Raw genomic sequence first — 18927 nt, 5'->3', positions numbered from 1 at the left:
AAGTTTTAGATTTGATTATATATAATAAGAAATTTTGTTGGTAAGGATCTTTTGGAGATCGTGTCATAACAAGTTTGAGGGTGCAAAAGGAATGTACTCAATTTCAAGGGCAACCACAAAGGTATGAAGATAGTTGTTGAGTGCACATGGGGAAAATAGGCAAAATGGTAGGTCAGTGGATAAGTAGTGGCAGATATCTGTGTAACTGCTTTGCAATGCTATACTGAAATTTATCCCAATTTAAACCATCCAAAGTAAACAAAGGAGGTCCAGAAAAATGTTAAATAAAAAAAAACTAACAGAATGGCAATGGCTGGTGACCAGCAATGAGAGACTAGAAAAACTAATGAGAAGGGAGAAAACTGATTATGAACAAAAACTGGCAAATAACATCAAAATAAACAGCAGGAACTTTTCTGGATATATAAAAGAGAAGAGGATAGCTTTGATCAGCGTGGGAATCTTCGGAGTGTGTGATGAAGAAATTAATAATGTGAAATGAGGAAATGAAAGACAGGTTTAATCAAAATTATGACTTGGTTGTTAATGCTGGATGAAGTTTTAACAAAACCTATCATTGAGAGAAAATAAATTATCCTTCAAAAGTAACTACTTGTACCTGCCAAGAAGTCTGATGAGATTTTGCCTACAGGTGTACTGTGAAAAGTGTAAGGATTGATTGCATCACAGCCAGGTTGGGTAATTTGTGTGCCCAGAAATGCAGAAGGTTACAGAAGATTACAAACATAGCCAAGTCCATCATAGTCTCTGACCTCCCATTTGTGTAAAGTGTTTTCTTATGAGGGTCGCCAACATCACCCTTTCCACGGCCTCTCTTCACTGCTACATTTGGGCGGAAGATACAGAAGCCTGAAGATCAGTACGTCCATATTCAAGAAGAGTTTCTTTCCCACAAATAGAAGACTGTTGAACCTCCCCCTGATACACTAACTATGGACTGCTCACATAGCACAAGAGGACTGTCCACATAATATCATTCCACTTTTTCTTGCATTGTGGTTTCTAGAAATATTTATTTACTGTCTCTTTTCAATTTAATTTAACATCATTCTTATTTTTTTTAAATGAAGTACATGTTCAGCTGCTGCAAGCAAGAATTTCAGTTCATATGTACATTGTAGAGTTTATATTCCAATAATTGTTGCTTGGAAAATGTGATGTGATTGAAGGCAATCAAGCAGTTAGGAACCAATGGTCTGCATCCAAAGCTTTAAAAGTGGTTACAAAACTGCATTGGTCATGATTTTCAAAACTGAGTTCAGGGCAGGTGCCAAGGTGTTGGGAAACTTCAAAATCCATTGTTCAAGAAGTGAAGGAGCATAAAAGGGGGGAAACCTTGACTTGTTAAGTTAAAAGCTGTTCTTGGCAATATGCTGGAGTCTATAAATCAAGAAAGAAAATGCTAGCCATTTAGAAAAGCTTAATGTAATGCAGTGATTTTCAAACTTTTTCTTTCCACTCACATGCCCTATGCCATAGGTGCTCTGTGATTAGTAAAGGATTACTTAAGGTGGTATGTGAGAGGAAAGAAAAGGTGTGAAAACCACTGTTTTAATCGTACCTAATTGACTTGTTATGTGCATGGTTTTATGACTCCAAAGGAAATGCTGACTTGGTTCCATTAACAAAACCACTGATGTTAATGAAACCAAGTCAGCAAGATACCATGAGACATAAATCATGTTTGTCAAATTTGCAAGAGTTTTTCAAGCATATAACAAGTGGGGGGGGGGGGGGATGTCACGTGAAGCCATAGGATAAGGGTGTGGAAGCCTAACCCTCCTGATAAAGTTGTTTTTAAAAAAAAAAATAATGTAAGTAATGCTTTGAACAATTAAAAGTTATTGAGGACATTTTAATACACCTACAATACTGTATTATTCTTCATTATCAAAATAAAGAGATCTTCTCTTTGTAGCAGAAAGGGCAAAATTAAGAAGAGGCCTGCTCAAGTGTGAAGGGGCTTAAGTTTTATTCCACCCTGATATAAGTGCAGATTTATTAAAAAGAAGATAATTTAATCTTGTTAAGAAGATTGTATGTCACCATCCACCGACCTTGAAGATCTTCATACCTGGTGGAGAAAATAAGTTCTTTTTGAGCTTTGTGCAAACTGAAGAATTTGCACAAAATCTTCCAAGATTTCAGGAGGAATGAAGGATAAGAAGACTTGCAGATGTCACTATTTCTTTGATGGACTAAATTTATCTCGTAGTTCTCACAAGGCAGAGTTATTCAGAATTTTATATATTTAATACTTTTTTGTCAATACTTAGTTTAGTTTATGGGTTTTCTCTAATAAAGTTTTAAGTAAGATTTAAAGAAAAATGTACTTGGGGGATTGGGGAGGGGAAGAGTTTCTAACTTCTACTGGATCATGTGGGTAATTGTGATTCTGGTCATGGCCTGTAAAATAAAGGGAGGTGGTGTTGCACTTTATTATCACAACACTTATTGGGCAGAGTTTATTTTGTTCATACATAGCTATAAGTTGGATTATAAGTATACTTTAATGGTATTTTTTCTTTCTATCTGGATTAATGGAGAAGGCACATGCAAGCATGTTGGGTTTGGAGTTTTGGGAGGAAGGTTCACAGGCAGAGGCAGAGGAGATAGTGGTTTATTAAGATACAGTGAAATTTATTATTTACAATGTTAATGGATTAAATGGACCCATGAAAAGAAAAAATAATATTAACATAGAGTAAGATGATGGGATTAGGCATAGCTTTCTTTCTAGAACAGTTGAATTTAAAGAGAAACTGGGTTTTGATATGTAGTAGCTTCTTCTTTTAATTCCAAGGCAAGAGGTGTGGAAATTTTAATGATAAGAATATTCTAACCAATATACAAAATGTAGTAACAGATCCTGCTGGGAGATTTGCGATGGTTTTTTATCGACTCTTCTGAACATGTATGCACCAAATGTAGATGATTTACAAATGTAGAGATTTATTCAAGAAACTTTTTTGGATTTAGCAGAGGTATATGAGAATATTTTAATAAGAGGAGATTTTAATTTCTGCCTAGACCCAATCTTAGATAGAACTACAAGAGGAGTAGCAAGAACCAAAGCAGCAAAAGCTACATTGGTATTAATGAGAGAGACTTGAACTTAATAGATGCATGGAGGAGAATCCATTCTAGAGAAAGAGACTATCCTTTTTATTCAAATAGACATGATTCTTCTTCCAGAATTGATATTTTTTTTAAAATATCTGTGCAAATACAAGGCAGGATATCAGATGTTGCATATAAATCAAGAATTTTATCTGACCCCTCGCCCTTGTAAATGACTATTGTAATGCCTGATAAAGAGAGATCAGTTTATAGATTTAATTCAATATTATTAAAAAGAAAAGGCTTTTGTGATTTTTATTAGAAGACAAATTCAGTTATTTTGTGATTTAAAAACTTGAATTCAGTGAGTGATAAATTTGTAATATGGGATGCTTTAAAAGCATTTTTTAGAGGACAAATTATGTTTCACCTCTAAAATTATTTTCATAATTGGAGATCAATTGGAGCAAGAAATAACAGTATTGGAAAAATATCTTCAGAAGAGAAGTTCCAAAGATGAACGTAGGCAACTAATTAACAAAAAACACTTCAATATAATATATTACAAACCTATAGAACAGAAGAAGTGATTACAAGAACTAAACAGAGGTACTATGAGTAGGTGAACGAGCACACAAAGAACTTGCATGGCATTGGTACTGGAACAGGCTTCAAGAATGATTATTGCAATTAAAAATGACTTGATTGTGGTTAGTTTTAAACCATGAGAAATAAATGAATCTTTTAAGAACTTTTAATCCAAGTTATATAGTTCAGAGTCCTTAAAAGAATGATAATAAAATAGAAATATTTATTTAGGATAAATTTACCTAGATTTAGTATTGAAAAACATAGGATTGAGTGCATACTTTACACAATTAGAGGTGAAGGAAGCAATGAGCTCATTGCAAAGTAACAAGTCCTTGGTGGAAGATGGCTTCCCATCTGAATTTTAGAAGAATTTAAAGATGTATTGATTCCTATTTTTTATGGAAATGTTAGATCAAGCATCATCAACTCATATTCTTCCAGATTCATTTTCAACTGCAATAACTGTGATACTAAAAAAAGACAGAGCTCCTTTAAAACCCTCATCATATAGACCTCTCATTATTAAATGCAGACTACAAAATTCTTTCAAAATATTGGTGAATAGAGTTACTAAATTATTGCCTAAATTAATAAACATGGATCAGAAAGGATTTGTGACAAAGAAACAATCAGCAGAACAATGTGGCTAGGCTAATTAGTATTATTCACTCAGCACAAAGAAGGAAAGATATGAGTGTAGCAGTGGCTCTAGATGCAGAAAAAATATTTGATAGACTGGAGTAGGACTTGTTTAAAGAGCTAGATAAATTTGGGTTTGATCAAACTTTTATGAACTGGATTAAGACACTATGTAATAACCCAAAAGTGAAAGTAATAACTAATGGCCAAATGGCAAGATGTATCAGACAAGGTTGTCCTTTATCCCCAGTTCTATTTCTTTTAGCTATCTGACCATGAGCAGAGGTAATTAGGAGGGACTTAGAAATTAAGGGGTTTGAGATCAGTCAGGAAGAGTACAAAATTATTTTACTTGCAGATGATGGTTTGATATATCTGACAGAAACTGAGACCTCCATATGGAAACTACATCTAAATTTTGAAGAATATCATAAGATTATTTTTTATGTAATTGCAACTGTTTTATGTATAATAAATTTAGTTTAGCTTGTAATTTAGTTAATTTTATGTAATGTTTTGAGTCTAAAGTCTAAATTATATTTGGTTTAAAGTGTCTTGTTGTATTTTACCCTAATGATCCACCAGTCTCCAAGAGCATTATCTCTTTTTTTTAAACTGCTGCTCATTATAATGGCCATTGATTTAAGAAATGTTGATAAGCGAATTAATATTGATTCCCATGACCTCAGATAAAAGTCTTGGCCTTGCTTTTGTCATGGTGGTCGAGGGAGCAGCAATGCCCAACCAGATAGTTTGGGCTTGAAGAGCACGGGGTTGAGTCAGTCATACCAGTGTGTTTAGGCAGCCTGTCACTGCCCAAGTGTTTCTCCAACCCATAACTATTCTGTGAGATTAGTTTCTTGTCCAGTATCTAGTTTTTTGTATGTGTTGATTTTGTGCTTTGTGTATTCTTTTATTAATTGGTGCAAAGCACTTTGGAGCAACGTTCCATTGTGCTTAAAATGTACTATATAAATAAATATTCAATTCAATTCAATTCAAGATTTCAGGTTATAAAATATATTGGGGCAAAAGTAAAATTATGCCCCTTACCCAAGGATATTATAGCCATTGTCGAATAAATTCTCAATATAAATGGCCAAAAGAGGCGATCAAATATTTAGGGATTCAGGTAGATAATAATTTAAATAATCTATATAAACTGAATTTTTCACCACTACTTAAAAAAAAGTTGAAGAAGATTTTTAAAATGGTTGACCTTGCCAATACCATTAGTAGAAAGGTTTAACTATATTAAGATGAATATTTTTCCACAAATACAATTTTTTTTTTAAGCCTTACCAATACTATTACCAATTTTTTTTTCAATAAACATGAAAAGAAATTTATTTGGAAAGGTAAAATATCAAGAATTTCTGTAGAAAGATTAATGTGGAAATATGAATCAGGAGGTTTACAACTTCCTAACTTTCAGAATTATTACCAAGTGGCTCAGATGAGATTTCTTACTTTTTTTGAGGGATTAGGAAAACTGGCATGCGTCAAAATAGAGTTGGGTACAATAGGAGAGAAACTAGCAGAGGAATTTATATATAAATGGGAATCAAAGTTAATAAACAGCATGAAAGAAGTGCCATTGTTGAAACATTTGATTACTCTCTGGAATAAGATAAATAATGAAATTGGAAGAAAAGGAAATATATCACCTAATATGCCTTTGATTCAAAATAATCTTGTACTTTTTACTGAAGATAATCTATTTTTAAATATTTGGTTTCACAAAGGCATTAAAAATATTGAAGATTGTTATGAACAAGTTCAATTGATGCTATTTCAACAGTTAACAAAAAAATTCCAGGATATTCTATATTTATTCCTTATCTTCAACTGAGAGGATATTTGTGGGAAAAGTTAGGTCCAAAAATGTTTTTACCAGCTTGTAGTGAGCTGGAAACTCTTATAAGGAGAGGTAATACTAAGACATTTACTTCTGCAACGTACATTTTATTGCAAGCTGGAAGTCCATAAAGCTAGACAAAATTAAAAGGTAGATCATAATTGATAGAAAAGATGGTCAGATGTTTGTAGAGGTTGTAAGACAAACATTATAAATGTTAGGTATAGATTAGTTCAATATAATTACCTGCATCAATTATATTTATTGCCACAAAAATAGAATAGAATGAAATCAGACTTATCAGATGAATGTTTTAGATGTGATGAAGAGACAGGAATTTTTTTTTTACATTCTACTTGGTCATGTTATAAAGTAAGACCTCTTTGGGTGGACTTAAGAAATTTTTTAGAGCAAATTTCAGGCAGGGTATTTCCACAAAATCCAGACTTGTTTTTATTGGGAAATGTAGAAAGAACAAGACCAAAGTTGAAATTATCAATGTATCCAATGAAATTCGTCAAAATAGTATTAGTAGTGGCAAGGAAGTGTATTGCAGTGACTTGGAAATCAGACACATATTTAGGTATGGAAAGATGGAATGCAGTAATTCAAAGTTGTATTCATTTGGAGAAAATTACACACAATTTAAGAAATAAATATGCTATTTTTTTTTGCAAATTTGGAACCCATATATGCAAAGCTTAGGGGTAAATATACTTCTGGCCTCTTGAGACCTGTGTTAATCTTCTTCCTTAAAACAACCATACATATTTTGTCGGATTCCAGTATGTAAACCGATCCTTCAACCAATCCAGGAAAATATTTTCTTCTTCCTTTCAATCTCACTTATATTTTTCATGTAGTTTTTGTATGGGAGGGGGGGTATAGGGAAGGAGGAGAGGGTAAGGGTGGGGTTAAAGCCATCATGCAACCATAGTAATTTTTTAAACTTAATCATTACTGTTTTATTTAAATGTTTATTAATTTCATGTATGGAAAAAAATTTAAATAAAATATTTTAAAATAAGTGAGTCAATAGAGAACAACCTGTTTTGCAGAAGACATTTGATAAGGTGCCATGTAACAGGCTGTGCATAAATGGGAAACTATTAGTATTAGATTAAACACTAATCATCACATACAAGACTGCGAGATGCAATAACGGGAATTTTTCAGGCTGGAAGGATATAACTAGTGATGTGTCATAGAGGTCAGCTCTTGGCCCTCTATTGGTTATTTGTATTGAATATCTGGAATTGGCCCATGACCAGCATGTTGCAGTAACAGTGGTCTCAATCTTTTTTTTGTCCCACTTACATTTCATCTAAAGTAGTCCCTTTCTTAGAGCACCTGTGGCAAAGGATGCCATGAGTGTTCAGTGGTTAGTAAGAAATTACTTAAGGTGATATGTGAGTGGGGAAAAAAAGTTGAGAACCACTGTGCTCTAAGAATATTTGGCTGATACACTGAGTGAGTGGGTGAAAATTTGGTAAATTGAGTTTAATGTGGGGGAACGGTGGGGTTGGGTATTTTGGTAGGAGAAGTATTAAAACAGATGTTGACCGAAATGGGAGGAAATTGAATGAAGTTCAGAGGATGCAAAGCAAGTTTTGGATTCTGATTGAATCACATATGCAGCAACTAGTTTGGAAGGCAAATAGCATATTGGTCTTTATTGTAACAGTTGGAGTTTAAAAGTAGAAAATATTGTTTAAATCATAGAGGGCATTGGTGTTAATGCACCTGGACTAAATACAACTGAGAAGTGTTTGAATTTCTTCATACAGCTGGTGTGAATTTCTGGAATTCTCTATCCTGGAGGATGTGGTGGCTAGCTTATCAGAGCCATTTAATGAGATGGTAGATAAATCTTTTGGGAGATCGATGAACCGAAGGCAATGCAGAATTGGCAGAGTCTTGGGGCAGATCATGGGCATATTAAACAGAAGGCAGATTTACTTGTTTTTTCTACTTTCTTGTGTTTCTGTGATCAATGGGATGGATTTCCAGCATCTATTCATGCTACATCACATTAGACAGCAAATAGGCCTGATGACTATAATGATAATAATTCTATCATTATTCTGGGGATCCTGAAACTAATGTTACAAATCCTGATAAAGGTTCTTGATCATTATTTATTAGGATTTCAGCATGAAGCATTCACATGGTGTGCTGATGAGAGTCATTAGTTGAATGATTTTTATTTTCCTTTATAATATACTAGCAAGATACCCAGTGTTGCCTGGGAAATAAAACATTTGGTCGTTGAATACATGGTTGAAACAAAATACCCAAAAAACTTCATGGTAATTCTGTACAAATATATTTTTTTTTTTCTGTTTCCTGCTGCCTGCTCCTTGTTTGTCTGGAGGTCTGACCCCTGAGACAGGCCTGGTGTGGCTGTTTTGTTTCCCACTGCCTGCCCCCTGCTTGTTTGGAGGCCTGAACACTGAGACAGGCTTATTGCTGCTGTTCTATGTCCTGCTGCCTGTGTGGTAAACCACTGTAATGTATAATTATCTTGTTAAGCAAGGCTATTGGCCAGTTGTACCCTCTCCATAGGCTCCTGTTTAAAGGTGACTGTTCTACAACTCAGTGAAGGACAGCCGAACAGTAAGGATATGCTATGTTCTCTAGTGAATTAAAGCCTATTGGTTTCTCCACAATAGTCTCCTGAGTGATTGATGGTGCATCAGCCTGCTCCTTGCATGTCTGGAAGCATCAACAGTGAGGTGAGACTGATGTTCCCCTGGTGTCTCTTGCTTTCTCCTTTGACTAACTCTACAGGCTTGTGAAAAGTTTCTGCCAATGTCGCTTTGCTTTTTTGGACCCATATTGAACTGGGTTTGGTTTCTGAATGTACATTGATGCACAACACTGTAACTAACTGAAGTATTCCTGGTGCAAGTTCAGATTTCTTTTTAAATTTTTGAACTTCATATGACCATAAAGGTTAAATTCAATATGGTCATGACATTCAGCATCAAATGTTACCATAATTATAGTAAACAGTAATGCAAGTCAGTGCAAGCCAGTCGAAAACAGTTTTGAACTTCATATTACCTTAAAGGTTAAATTCAATGAAATTCAATGTCATATTCAGCATCAAATGCTACCTTGACTGAACCTCCTTGGACATTTCTAGAGTGCTCCATATTGATCTGCATGGAGAACAGACAAACAAACAGACATACATACACAAATATATATGAGATAGAACCTGGGGAACAAACATTAGATCATTTGTAGTATCAAAATAAACGAGCTTAAAATAAAGTTTGTTTGAATTCACCAAGGCAGCTCTTTGACTGAGCTCAATTGTTGGACAAAATTTCCATGTCCAGACTTGACTGAAAGTCATTCAAACATTTAAACCATTTGCCTGTCGAACTCGCTTGTAAAACTTTGAGTACTGTCTGTGTCGCTACTTCCTCTGGATTCCTCACCATTTTAGCACAACTCATCCTGAGAAAACAGCTTACTCTATTGGAGCTCTCTGTTTCCAGGCAAAAGTATATGATATTTAAATTTCATCTCTTGGCCATTTCATCTTGTATTTAATCAAGATTATTTTATTGTCATATATTAAAGAGAAAATGTATATTACACAAATTTCCACAAAGGCAGACAAAGATTCACCATCAGCACAACTTGCTCGGCACCCCTTACAGTCAGAGAAAGAGAAGCAAAAAAGAATCCCCCAGCATCACTGAGTGTCCATGGAATCTTCTCCAGCCACAGCCACACAGCCTTCAGCCAAACAATTGGCAACCCGAGCTCCAGATCCAAACCTCTGTCATGATCAGGAAGTCCTCAGTGCTCTCTGCACCTTCTCGCATCTCGGTTCCGATACCTTGTACCCCTTCAACTAGTCTCAAACCAGTCTCCAGCAATCCACAGCCTGGTGCGAGATCCTTGATCGCAGTCACCAACAACCCTCAGTTGCGAGGCTTCCTCGCTTCTTGTCAGCAACAGCCCATCACCTGTGTTTTCTTCAGCCTCAGAGCAAGAGGTTCTGAGCCTGAAGTAGTCTCCCTGTTTTTTGGTGCTATGTTCCAGCCCTTTGCTTTCCCAGTGTCTGCAAGTTATACACTATCAATAATACCAAAAGACCAAAGTTGCAGGGAAACATGCTTTTAATACCATAAGACTTGGATGATGCTCCTGTTCTGACCCGATCCCAGGACTTGTACTGAGGGAGGGACTTGCCTTGACTGCCTTTATTAGGGGAATCCAGGGGGTGGAGTCTCCGAGGGAAGACTGGCCAGCCATACATGTGAACCAAATATATACACGGTGCTGGTAACCAAGTAACAGTATACTGTCATGTATCATCACAGCAAGAAATTAATTTAAAGAAATTACTTGGGTTTTGTTAAGTTCAAGGACAAATTGAAATTCTGCATTTTTGTCTGTATTGCTGAAATGGAGTGAACATCAGGGAAAAGAAATCTGCACTATGTCATTAGCTATCGGATGAGCATAATACAGCTGGTTGGTGAAATCGGAGAAGATTGCTTTAGTGGCAGAAATGATATTTTTTTAAAAATTAAATCCATTGAGATAAAGGGTTGTCATCTACATGAGCCTTTAATTTTTCCTTCACCACTTCATGCATTCTTAAGGAAACACATCTTGAGGTTAGACTGCCAAATGCCTACAAGTGCATAATAATTTCTTTGACCACATCCAGTAGGCTGTGGTCAGCCAGAATGTCCTTCAAACACTGTGAGAAATATTCGCTGGATCCTATAAGGATTGTTTTCCTAAGCAGTCTGTCAAAACCATGCAGCAGAATGCTTTATTACTAGAACTCATTGAACCTTCACTTGGCTGACAATGAGAGAGGCTGTCCTCATAAGATCCTTACTGCATATTCAGAATAGCTCTTCCAACACACACTGCCCTCTGTGCAACTGTGATGAGGATGAGACAATCTCTGAACTTTTCTTCCATTGTGCATTTACAAATAAATGCTGAAAAAGGGTGCAAGAGACTTTGTTAATGTTCCCAGGGATCCACGCTGACTCACATCAAGAGCTAATGGAAGATAATCAGGTTGATGAAATATATACTTGGTCTGGCCAAAAATTTTAGCTGTCCAGTACAATAAGGTTTTCATAAGGAATGCTGCTTACTGGCACATTCTCGGCTGTGAATGCTATGGATTGCACTGAAGCTTGACACAGCCCATGCACTGTAGGGAGTGGTTACAGTCTAAGGTCTTTCTGCCACTAGGCATTGAGGTTCTAAGCTCAGTGTAGAAACCTCTCAAATGCTTAATTTTTGTATCTTCCTAGGAAACCACATGGAGTTGCACTGGTACTTGGTACACAATATACCAATGTTGATAATGAGCTTAATGTTATATACAATGTACAAATACACCAAAATCTTGCTTGCTGTATCTACATTTATCCAATTGTTTATCCAACTATAGATGTCGACTGAAACATTATTTGAAAGTAACAAAAGCCAAACACTTTTTTTATTTCTGGTATATTTTATAAAATAAAAAAAAGTGTATGTAGATGCTGAGTGACATGCTGAAGGAGAGCACAGATATTACGAAGGCTCCGTGAGGAAATCCACAATCTAGGATCTTGCAACCAATGGACCAGGTAGAATAATCTTAAATGGTTCATAAGTGCTTTGTTCAGGGAGAAAATGTGAGTGGTGTTACTGCATTCCAAGAGCAAGTATTGAATTGATTAATCAATGGACAAAGTTTGTGTCCTGATTGTATTTGCCGTATGTGTTGTGAATATAAACTATTTAAAGTTTAAAAGTGCCTTGCCGAACTGTTGAGTAATTTGTTGGTCAATGAGGGGAAAGTATTGGATCAAATTTGGTATTTCCCTAATCTGATGATTTTTAAAAAAAATTCTGGAAGTTGTCGAGCAGTGTCTGAAACCAAAAGGGATGCATTGATGTTTGGCTGCATCAGGATGTGAGGGGGAAGAGGAAAGATCATTACATAGAAATGCAGTAGAGGGGTAGGATTGGAGTTATTGGTGATGGATGGAACCAGATTTAAGGTGGGGGGGGGTGTTGAAATGATGGACAAATAGAACGTGGGGTGGGGGGTAGGGAAAGAGAAGGCAAAGGTGAACAAAGAGATAGAAAGGACCTGCAAGGGCTGGTGGGAGCAGAAAATTCAAGTTCATACAGCTCAGCTACCCAAATGGAAAATGAGATGTGATTCTTCTAGTTTTTATTTGGCTTCACTGTTGTGGTGGAGAAGGCCAGAGGTAGTTCAGTCTCATCTTTCACCCCACTAGCCTTCACATCTTTTCCATTTCTAACAGTTCTTGTGAGATCCCACCACCATTCACATCTTTCTCCCCACCCCCTTTCTTTCTATAAGGACAGCTCTGTGGTCCTTTTCCCTCCCTATTTCCTGGGTCTTAACCCTCCAATGTATGAGGTTCAGCACATCCCTTCATCTCCATGAGCACCCTAACCTGATCTTCTGCATTTGAAGCTCACTAAGCACTTGGTGCTCTTCTACAACAGTGAGGCCAAGTATAGACTAGCCAATTGTTTCTTAGAGCATCTATCCTTTGTTCCAGTTTTTTTTAGCTTCTGGTTCCCACACTGACCTGTCTGTCCTCTGCACCCTCCACTGCCATGGTGATGCCAAGTGCAAACCTTGGATTCCACCTACATTAAAATTTCCATTTTTGCATAACCCACTCCCCATGTCCTTTTCCCACTCCTACCAGTCATTCCAGGTTCTCACTTTGTCTATTTTTTTACACCCCCCCAAAAAAAATCTAGTTTCATCAGCCCATTGTTCCCACCCTCATTACTTTCTACACCATCTATCAGTTCCTGTCCCATGCATTTCTAAATACTGGTAATCTTTCCTCTTGTTTCACCCCTCTCACAAATCTCCTACCCCCACCTCCCCCCTCCACTGTTCCAGTTCTGATGCAGTTCTGATATGCCAAAAATTTGATGTATCCCCTTTCCTTCACAAATTTTGCTTGAACTGCTGAGTTCCATCAGCAGTTTGCTTTCATTTGTTCTAAATTTCAGCATCTGCAGTTGACCATGGGTATCTGGTATAGTAGTTGTTAATGCTGATTTAAGACTGAGGGTGGACCATTTGGGAGCTGAAATGGCATCCCCTTTGATTTTTTTTTGCCGGTCAAATAGTGAGAAGTTTTACTTGTCTGAAATGGGAAAGAGATAAGGTTGATGTCATGGCAAAGGGAGTGAGCTGGTAAGGGAGGTCCATATGAAACTCAGGGAGATTATCAGGCTGAAGTTACTGGTAGTGGATTGAAAAATGACATACATCATGAGCTCTTGCAGCTGAGCCCATGATCATCAGAACATCTCTTCCAAAAATATACTCGGAAGAGATTCTCCACCCCCAATTTCTTTTGCTGCAGGTGGCAGTTCTGATCATCTTTCAGCTGAAGGAGGAGTATTGTTAATGTGTTTCAGAGTACCAAATGCATGCTACCATGATTCAATAGGTTTATGTGTGTGAAAGAGTGAAGTCATCCTTCCTGTTGTTCCACCCCATTTTAATTTGGTATGTGTTTTGGGTCATTAAGCCGTTTGTTCTTGGAGTATCACTCATTGATTTTTTTTTCCCTCTCCTACTGCTTCCCACTAGTACTTCATTTCTGACTTACAAGGATTCCTGGGCCTTGTGGTATGCAGGAAAACCTTATCGTTATTCTCCTTCTCTGTTGTTATTCATATCTGTCTATGAAATAGAGTGCTGTTCATTGGCACATCGGTTCTCATGTTGCACAATAACTTGTAGAAGTGGGCGATCTAATTTGTCTTATATTCATGCTCATTGTTTGCTTTGAGATCAGGTGTGACCTACACAAATGACCAAGGTGGGAGGTCCACTCTGTGTTGCTTTCCCTCCATATTGTATAAGAGGAAATGGATTTTCCTTAAAGAAATGCAAATTGTATAATCTATGAAAAAGAATGTGTTGGTCGTAAATATGTTGCCTGGGATAATTTCTTTACTTAAACAGTTTGTTTCCTTACATTTTCAAGTATTTTTAAATGTAGGAAAGGAACTAGTTTTGCAAAAGTAGTGATTCTTGATATCACATACTGGTTGACTGTAGTATTTAATAGCTATTTAATGTAGTCTTCTGTTATTTCTAATCAAACTTCCAGGTCTTCAACAATCCATCTGTCAGGATATCTTGAGAGAGTTGAACTGTTGCATGATGTTGAAAATTTTTCACATTCCTCTAAGTGTATTACAACAAAGTTAGTTTTCTTTCATGGTATGCTTCTACTAAAGTTTAATAGTGTATATTAGGGAAATCTAAAATAAAACAGAAAATGCCAATAGCAGGTGGCATCTGTGGAGAAGTTGGAAATGAGTTTTCAGTTCAGTGTTTCTCTCCTTATGTACGCAAGATGAACCTGCTCAATAGTGGTCAACATTTCAGTATAAATCTCCAAACTGGATTAGCTGAGGCTTTCAGAATAGGAAAACATGAAGATACAACAATGGTCTGGTCTAATCAGACAGTTGTTTACATACTGGCTTCTTTCTTGATCAATGGGAAACCTCTAGGATACAATTAACTTTTTGATTGGCATTGCATGTAGTAATTATGTCTAATTCTGAAAATATCTATGGTCTACATGCTTTTCTTAAGTGTATCATGATTCTAACAGCAAAGTTTAAGGTAGCAAAACATGTGGCATGGTTGGAGTAGCAATGCCTTTACAGTGCCACTGATCAGGACTGCAGTTCAAATCCTGCGCTGTCTGTAAGGACTTTATACATTCTCCCCAGGTCTGCGTGGGTTTTCTCCGGGGGCTCTGGTTTCCTCCCACCATTCGAAACATACCGGGGGTGTCGGTTAATTGGGTGTAAATTGGGTGGCATGGACTTGAGGGCCAAAATGGCCTGTTATCATGCTGTGTGTCTAAAAGTCTAAAACGTGTTTTATTACAGCATATGGAATTGAGTAATTAGGTTAAATGACTTCAGACATTTGACATGAAATAAAAATGGCAATGGTACAGAGCATTTATATTTTAAATGTTCTTCAATGTTCAATACAAGCTTCTGACATACAAGTACAATGTGCAGGTGTATTGAAATTCTTTCTTGCTGCTGCCAAGCAGGTATATAAGATACACTAAATTAAATGTCCACAAAAGCAGTACAGAAGCAGAGATAATAAATATCAAAGGATAGACCTTCCCTTCCTCAAGTTCACAATAATGTTGGTGTTGCTGAGCATGAAAATATGTTAAAGTAGAATTGAAGAAAGGTGCACAATTTTGGTATTGAAATAAAGTTGTTTGCTTTTACAAAGTTTTTTTGCTGCTCAAATACTAACTGCTGAGAATGTCTCCCCTCCAAAAATCAGGATTTTTCTCGAAAAGGCAGGAAGCGGTGGAGGCAGGATTTTACTTCATAACTGGTTCATACATATTATTGGGTATCATAGTTCATCCTTTATGAGTGGTTTTCAAACTCTTGAGTGGCTGTACATATCACCAGAACAGTAATAATTCTATTAAGTTGATTAAAGCAAAAATGTTCAATCCAAACTGGAATAAACTTTGTTACCTGGACTTGTGTAGCATTAATGGTAATGTGCATTTGTTTAATCTGTAATCTTTTAAAACAACTTCTGCCATGAATATTGCTATTATTGAGGCCCTCAGTTTAAGATTAAAAAAAAATGTTATCTTAAGTAATGGGTAGACATGTAAAAGAACTATTTGTTCATGAACATCAACAGTTTCTAAGAAAACTGAAATTAAAATTCCTGACCTTCATGGAATTTATGTAAGGGGTGGGGGGGGGGGGTGAGGAGGGTCTATAGATGGTTTTCTGATGCCCCTTGAATATTTATAAAGAGTGGCTGTACCTCACTGTGATAAGCTCATTCACCTTGCAAAAATTACACTGGAATAACACAAGTGGTGGTCATTTTCTGATCCCTAATAGTGTTGGAAATCTTGCCTGCTGCTGACATGCAATGCTGAACATAGATATCCACAGTTTTATTTCCATGTGCTCTTTTATTGTTGCATTGTGATCTCAACAAGCTTGCAATAGAAGTGGGAGAAATTGTCTTAAGATCCGAGCATATTCAGCTGCAGGCAGAAGCCTGCATTTCCCTTGCATTTGTAAGAAAGGATTTTGTGCAAGAAGTGGTTACTTAACTTCTTGGACCATGCTCCCTCTTGTTCTTAATCAGTTTCTAAAATGAATGTTTGCTATCTGTTAAGTTTGTACAAATCAGGTTGCTTCATGATCAGAGTTCAATGTTGCACCATTTATGTAGTAGCCTGTTAGGAGGTCCAAGAACCATCAAGTTCAATTTTATTAGCTCTTCTTTATATAATACTGCAACTTGGTTAAACCACATCATTTGTTGCACCATTACATACTTAATAAAATTGACACCAAATTCATAGTGTGAATTAAACTCAATCGTACCTTAACGCAGGAATGTGGTAACTTGCCTAAATGACTACCGGCCACATTCACTCACATGGCACTCACATCCACAACAATGAAGAGTTTTGAGAGACTGGTGTTGCACATATCAACTCCTGTCTGAGTGATAATATGGATCCATTCCAATTTCCCTACCACACTGGATGCCATCTTGTTAGCTCTCCACAAAGCTCTGGAACACATGGACAGCAAAGGTGCATGTAACTGGATACGCTTTATTGTTTACAGTTTGGGATTCAACACCATTATTCCCTCAAAACTGATCAGCAAACTTGAAAATCTGGGCTTCAATACCCCACTGTGTACTGTAACTGGATCCTGGATTCCTCAGCTCAAGATCACAATCAGTGAGGATTGATAAGAACATCTCCATCTTCATCAGTACTGGAACACAACAGGATTGCATTCTTAGCCCCCCAGACTAGTCACTTTACACCCATACCGTGTGTCTCGGTACGACAATAACACCATCTATAAATCTGTTGATGATACCATGATGTTGGGTTGTATAAAAGCAGGGGTGGTTGTGGGGGGGGGGGGGGGTAGTTGCTGAGTCAGCCTTGTTGAAACATCCCTTTTTTCTTGCACTAACTGCAATTGTGAATATTTATCCTTTCGTGTTATCTGTTTCATGGATTATTATGGCAATTTAATTTATAGTATTGTTGATGTATCTTGTGTACTTGTGTCACTGAATCAAGTAAGAATTTTGGTACATCAGTACATTTCTTCTTGGAAATGACAATAGACTTTCATATCTAATATTCTTACAATTTCTGTGCTCTGAGAAGGCAGTGATATACCGAATGTTAAAGGATAGCTGTTAATTGGTAGAAAATTGATGTTAAATTCTTATTTAGGCATCTGATATAGGGGTAGTAAAGATGAATGGGAAACAAATCCAGTAAGCCACTGTGATTCAGGTAGATAATAACAGATGAACAGGTTCAAATTAAAAACTGCAAATACTGGAAACCTTGGGATAAAAATAGTACTAAAAACGCAAGTGTGTCAGCAGCTGAAGGAAAAGAGGAAGTATAGATAATGCTTTCGTTTATTTGAGCACAAAATCCCAGAAAGTGGATTGGTATTTGGTTTTGAGTTAAATTATTTTGCTTTCATTTTTGTTGAAATTGCACAATGACAGTGTTTGTAGCTGCAGGTTCTTAAGGCAAATATCTCTGAATAGTGGATATTTACATTTTATGAGCAGAATGGATCGCTATAGTTTCTCACTATTCAAATATAGACTTGTTATATTGACTGGTTACATTGAAGCTTTATGACATTAACTAGGATATTTATTCAGACGTTTGTGTTACATGAATGTATTCTCTAATTACCGGTAATTATAATGATATGGATTTGTACAAAATTGCAAGATTTATTTGCAAGTCTGAAAGATGTATTGGGGATTTAGCCTGGGTAATTTTTTTTTAGACTGTTTGCAAATACAAATGTACAGATTTACTCTGGGAACTGGCCCTTTATATCACATACAGGTGCTGGATTGAACAGGTCTATTGCTGCAGACAGTAGGCACCACTTAAGCATAAAGCTCTGCTAGGATTGGAGTTGCCAGGGCCTTATCTGGAGCCACCCCCAGTGACACATATACTGCTGTAGAGTTTGACTTTCACTGCTCTCCAAGGGCTTGCAAAACACCTTTCAGGAAAAATATGGAGGCTGTTGGAGTACAAATGTTCAGACCATGCTCATTCCAGAGGTTTTGCATGTAAGTACTTTGCTACTTCTCGAAAGTTACAAATTGAAAATGTTAAAGTACATTTTTTCCACCTGATAAATTTAAATGGTGAATAAGCTTTCAACTCTCCCAACCTGTTCCTGAGTCAAGATCATTCACAATCTGCTTTATTGTTTATTCTCAATCTATTTTCATGTCCTTTGTAAACTATTTTCTTATATAATGAGATATCTTTGGTAGTGTTTGTTTTTGCTTACCTTAATTGTGGTCACTTATACTTGTTTCAGACTCGAGATTCTGTGGGTTTTGTCCATTAAGCATGCCTGTACACAACGTGCTACATTTGTCAGCAAGACTGCAGCTAAATATAAATAGTTAAATACATTGGTGTCAGCTTAAAAGTCTCGACACTTTATGTTAGCTGTTTAGTAAGGTCTTGTAAATGACCTCAGCTGAATCTTTGTGTGATTAAAATTGTAAAAGTGTCAAAACTGGAGATGTGTCATTTGAATGTATTGTCAGGCACATGCTCATTTCAGACTATGGAGGTTTCGAAACAGTATTTTTTTATTTC

General features: G+C 36.5%; 1 protein-coding gene across 10 annotated transcripts in view; it reads left to right on the top strand.

Moving 5' to 3' along the window:
• The window catches only part of LOC138763236 (microphthalmia-associated transcription factor-like), a 296887-nt gene that overhangs the window by 95116 nt on the left and 182844 nt on the right, over positions 1–18927 (top strand). The window contains exon 1 of one of the 10 annotated variants that reach the window (XM_069937078.1): positions 18277–18383. The exons of the other annotated variants lie outside the window; for them this stretch is intronic. Within the exon in view, the coding sequence (XP_069793179.1) occupies positions 18328–18383 (56 nt within the window). The 5' untranslated portion in view covers positions 18277–18327. Of the gene's footprint in view, positions 1–18276; positions 18384–18927 lie in introns of those variants that run through there. 10 annotated transcript variants of the gene reach the window in all.

The sequence above is a fragment of the Narcine bancroftii genome, chromosome 5 (assembly GCF_036971445.1).
Source record: "Narcine bancroftii isolate sNarBan1 chromosome 5, sNarBan1.hap1, whole genome shotgun sequence".
Taxonomy (NCBI): Eukaryota; Metazoa; Chordata; class Chondrichthyes; order Torpediniformes; family Narcinidae; genus Narcine; species Narcine bancroftii.
The sequence above is the reverse complement of the archived record's forward strand: the minus strand, read 5'-3'. Positions and strand labels throughout refer to the sequence as shown.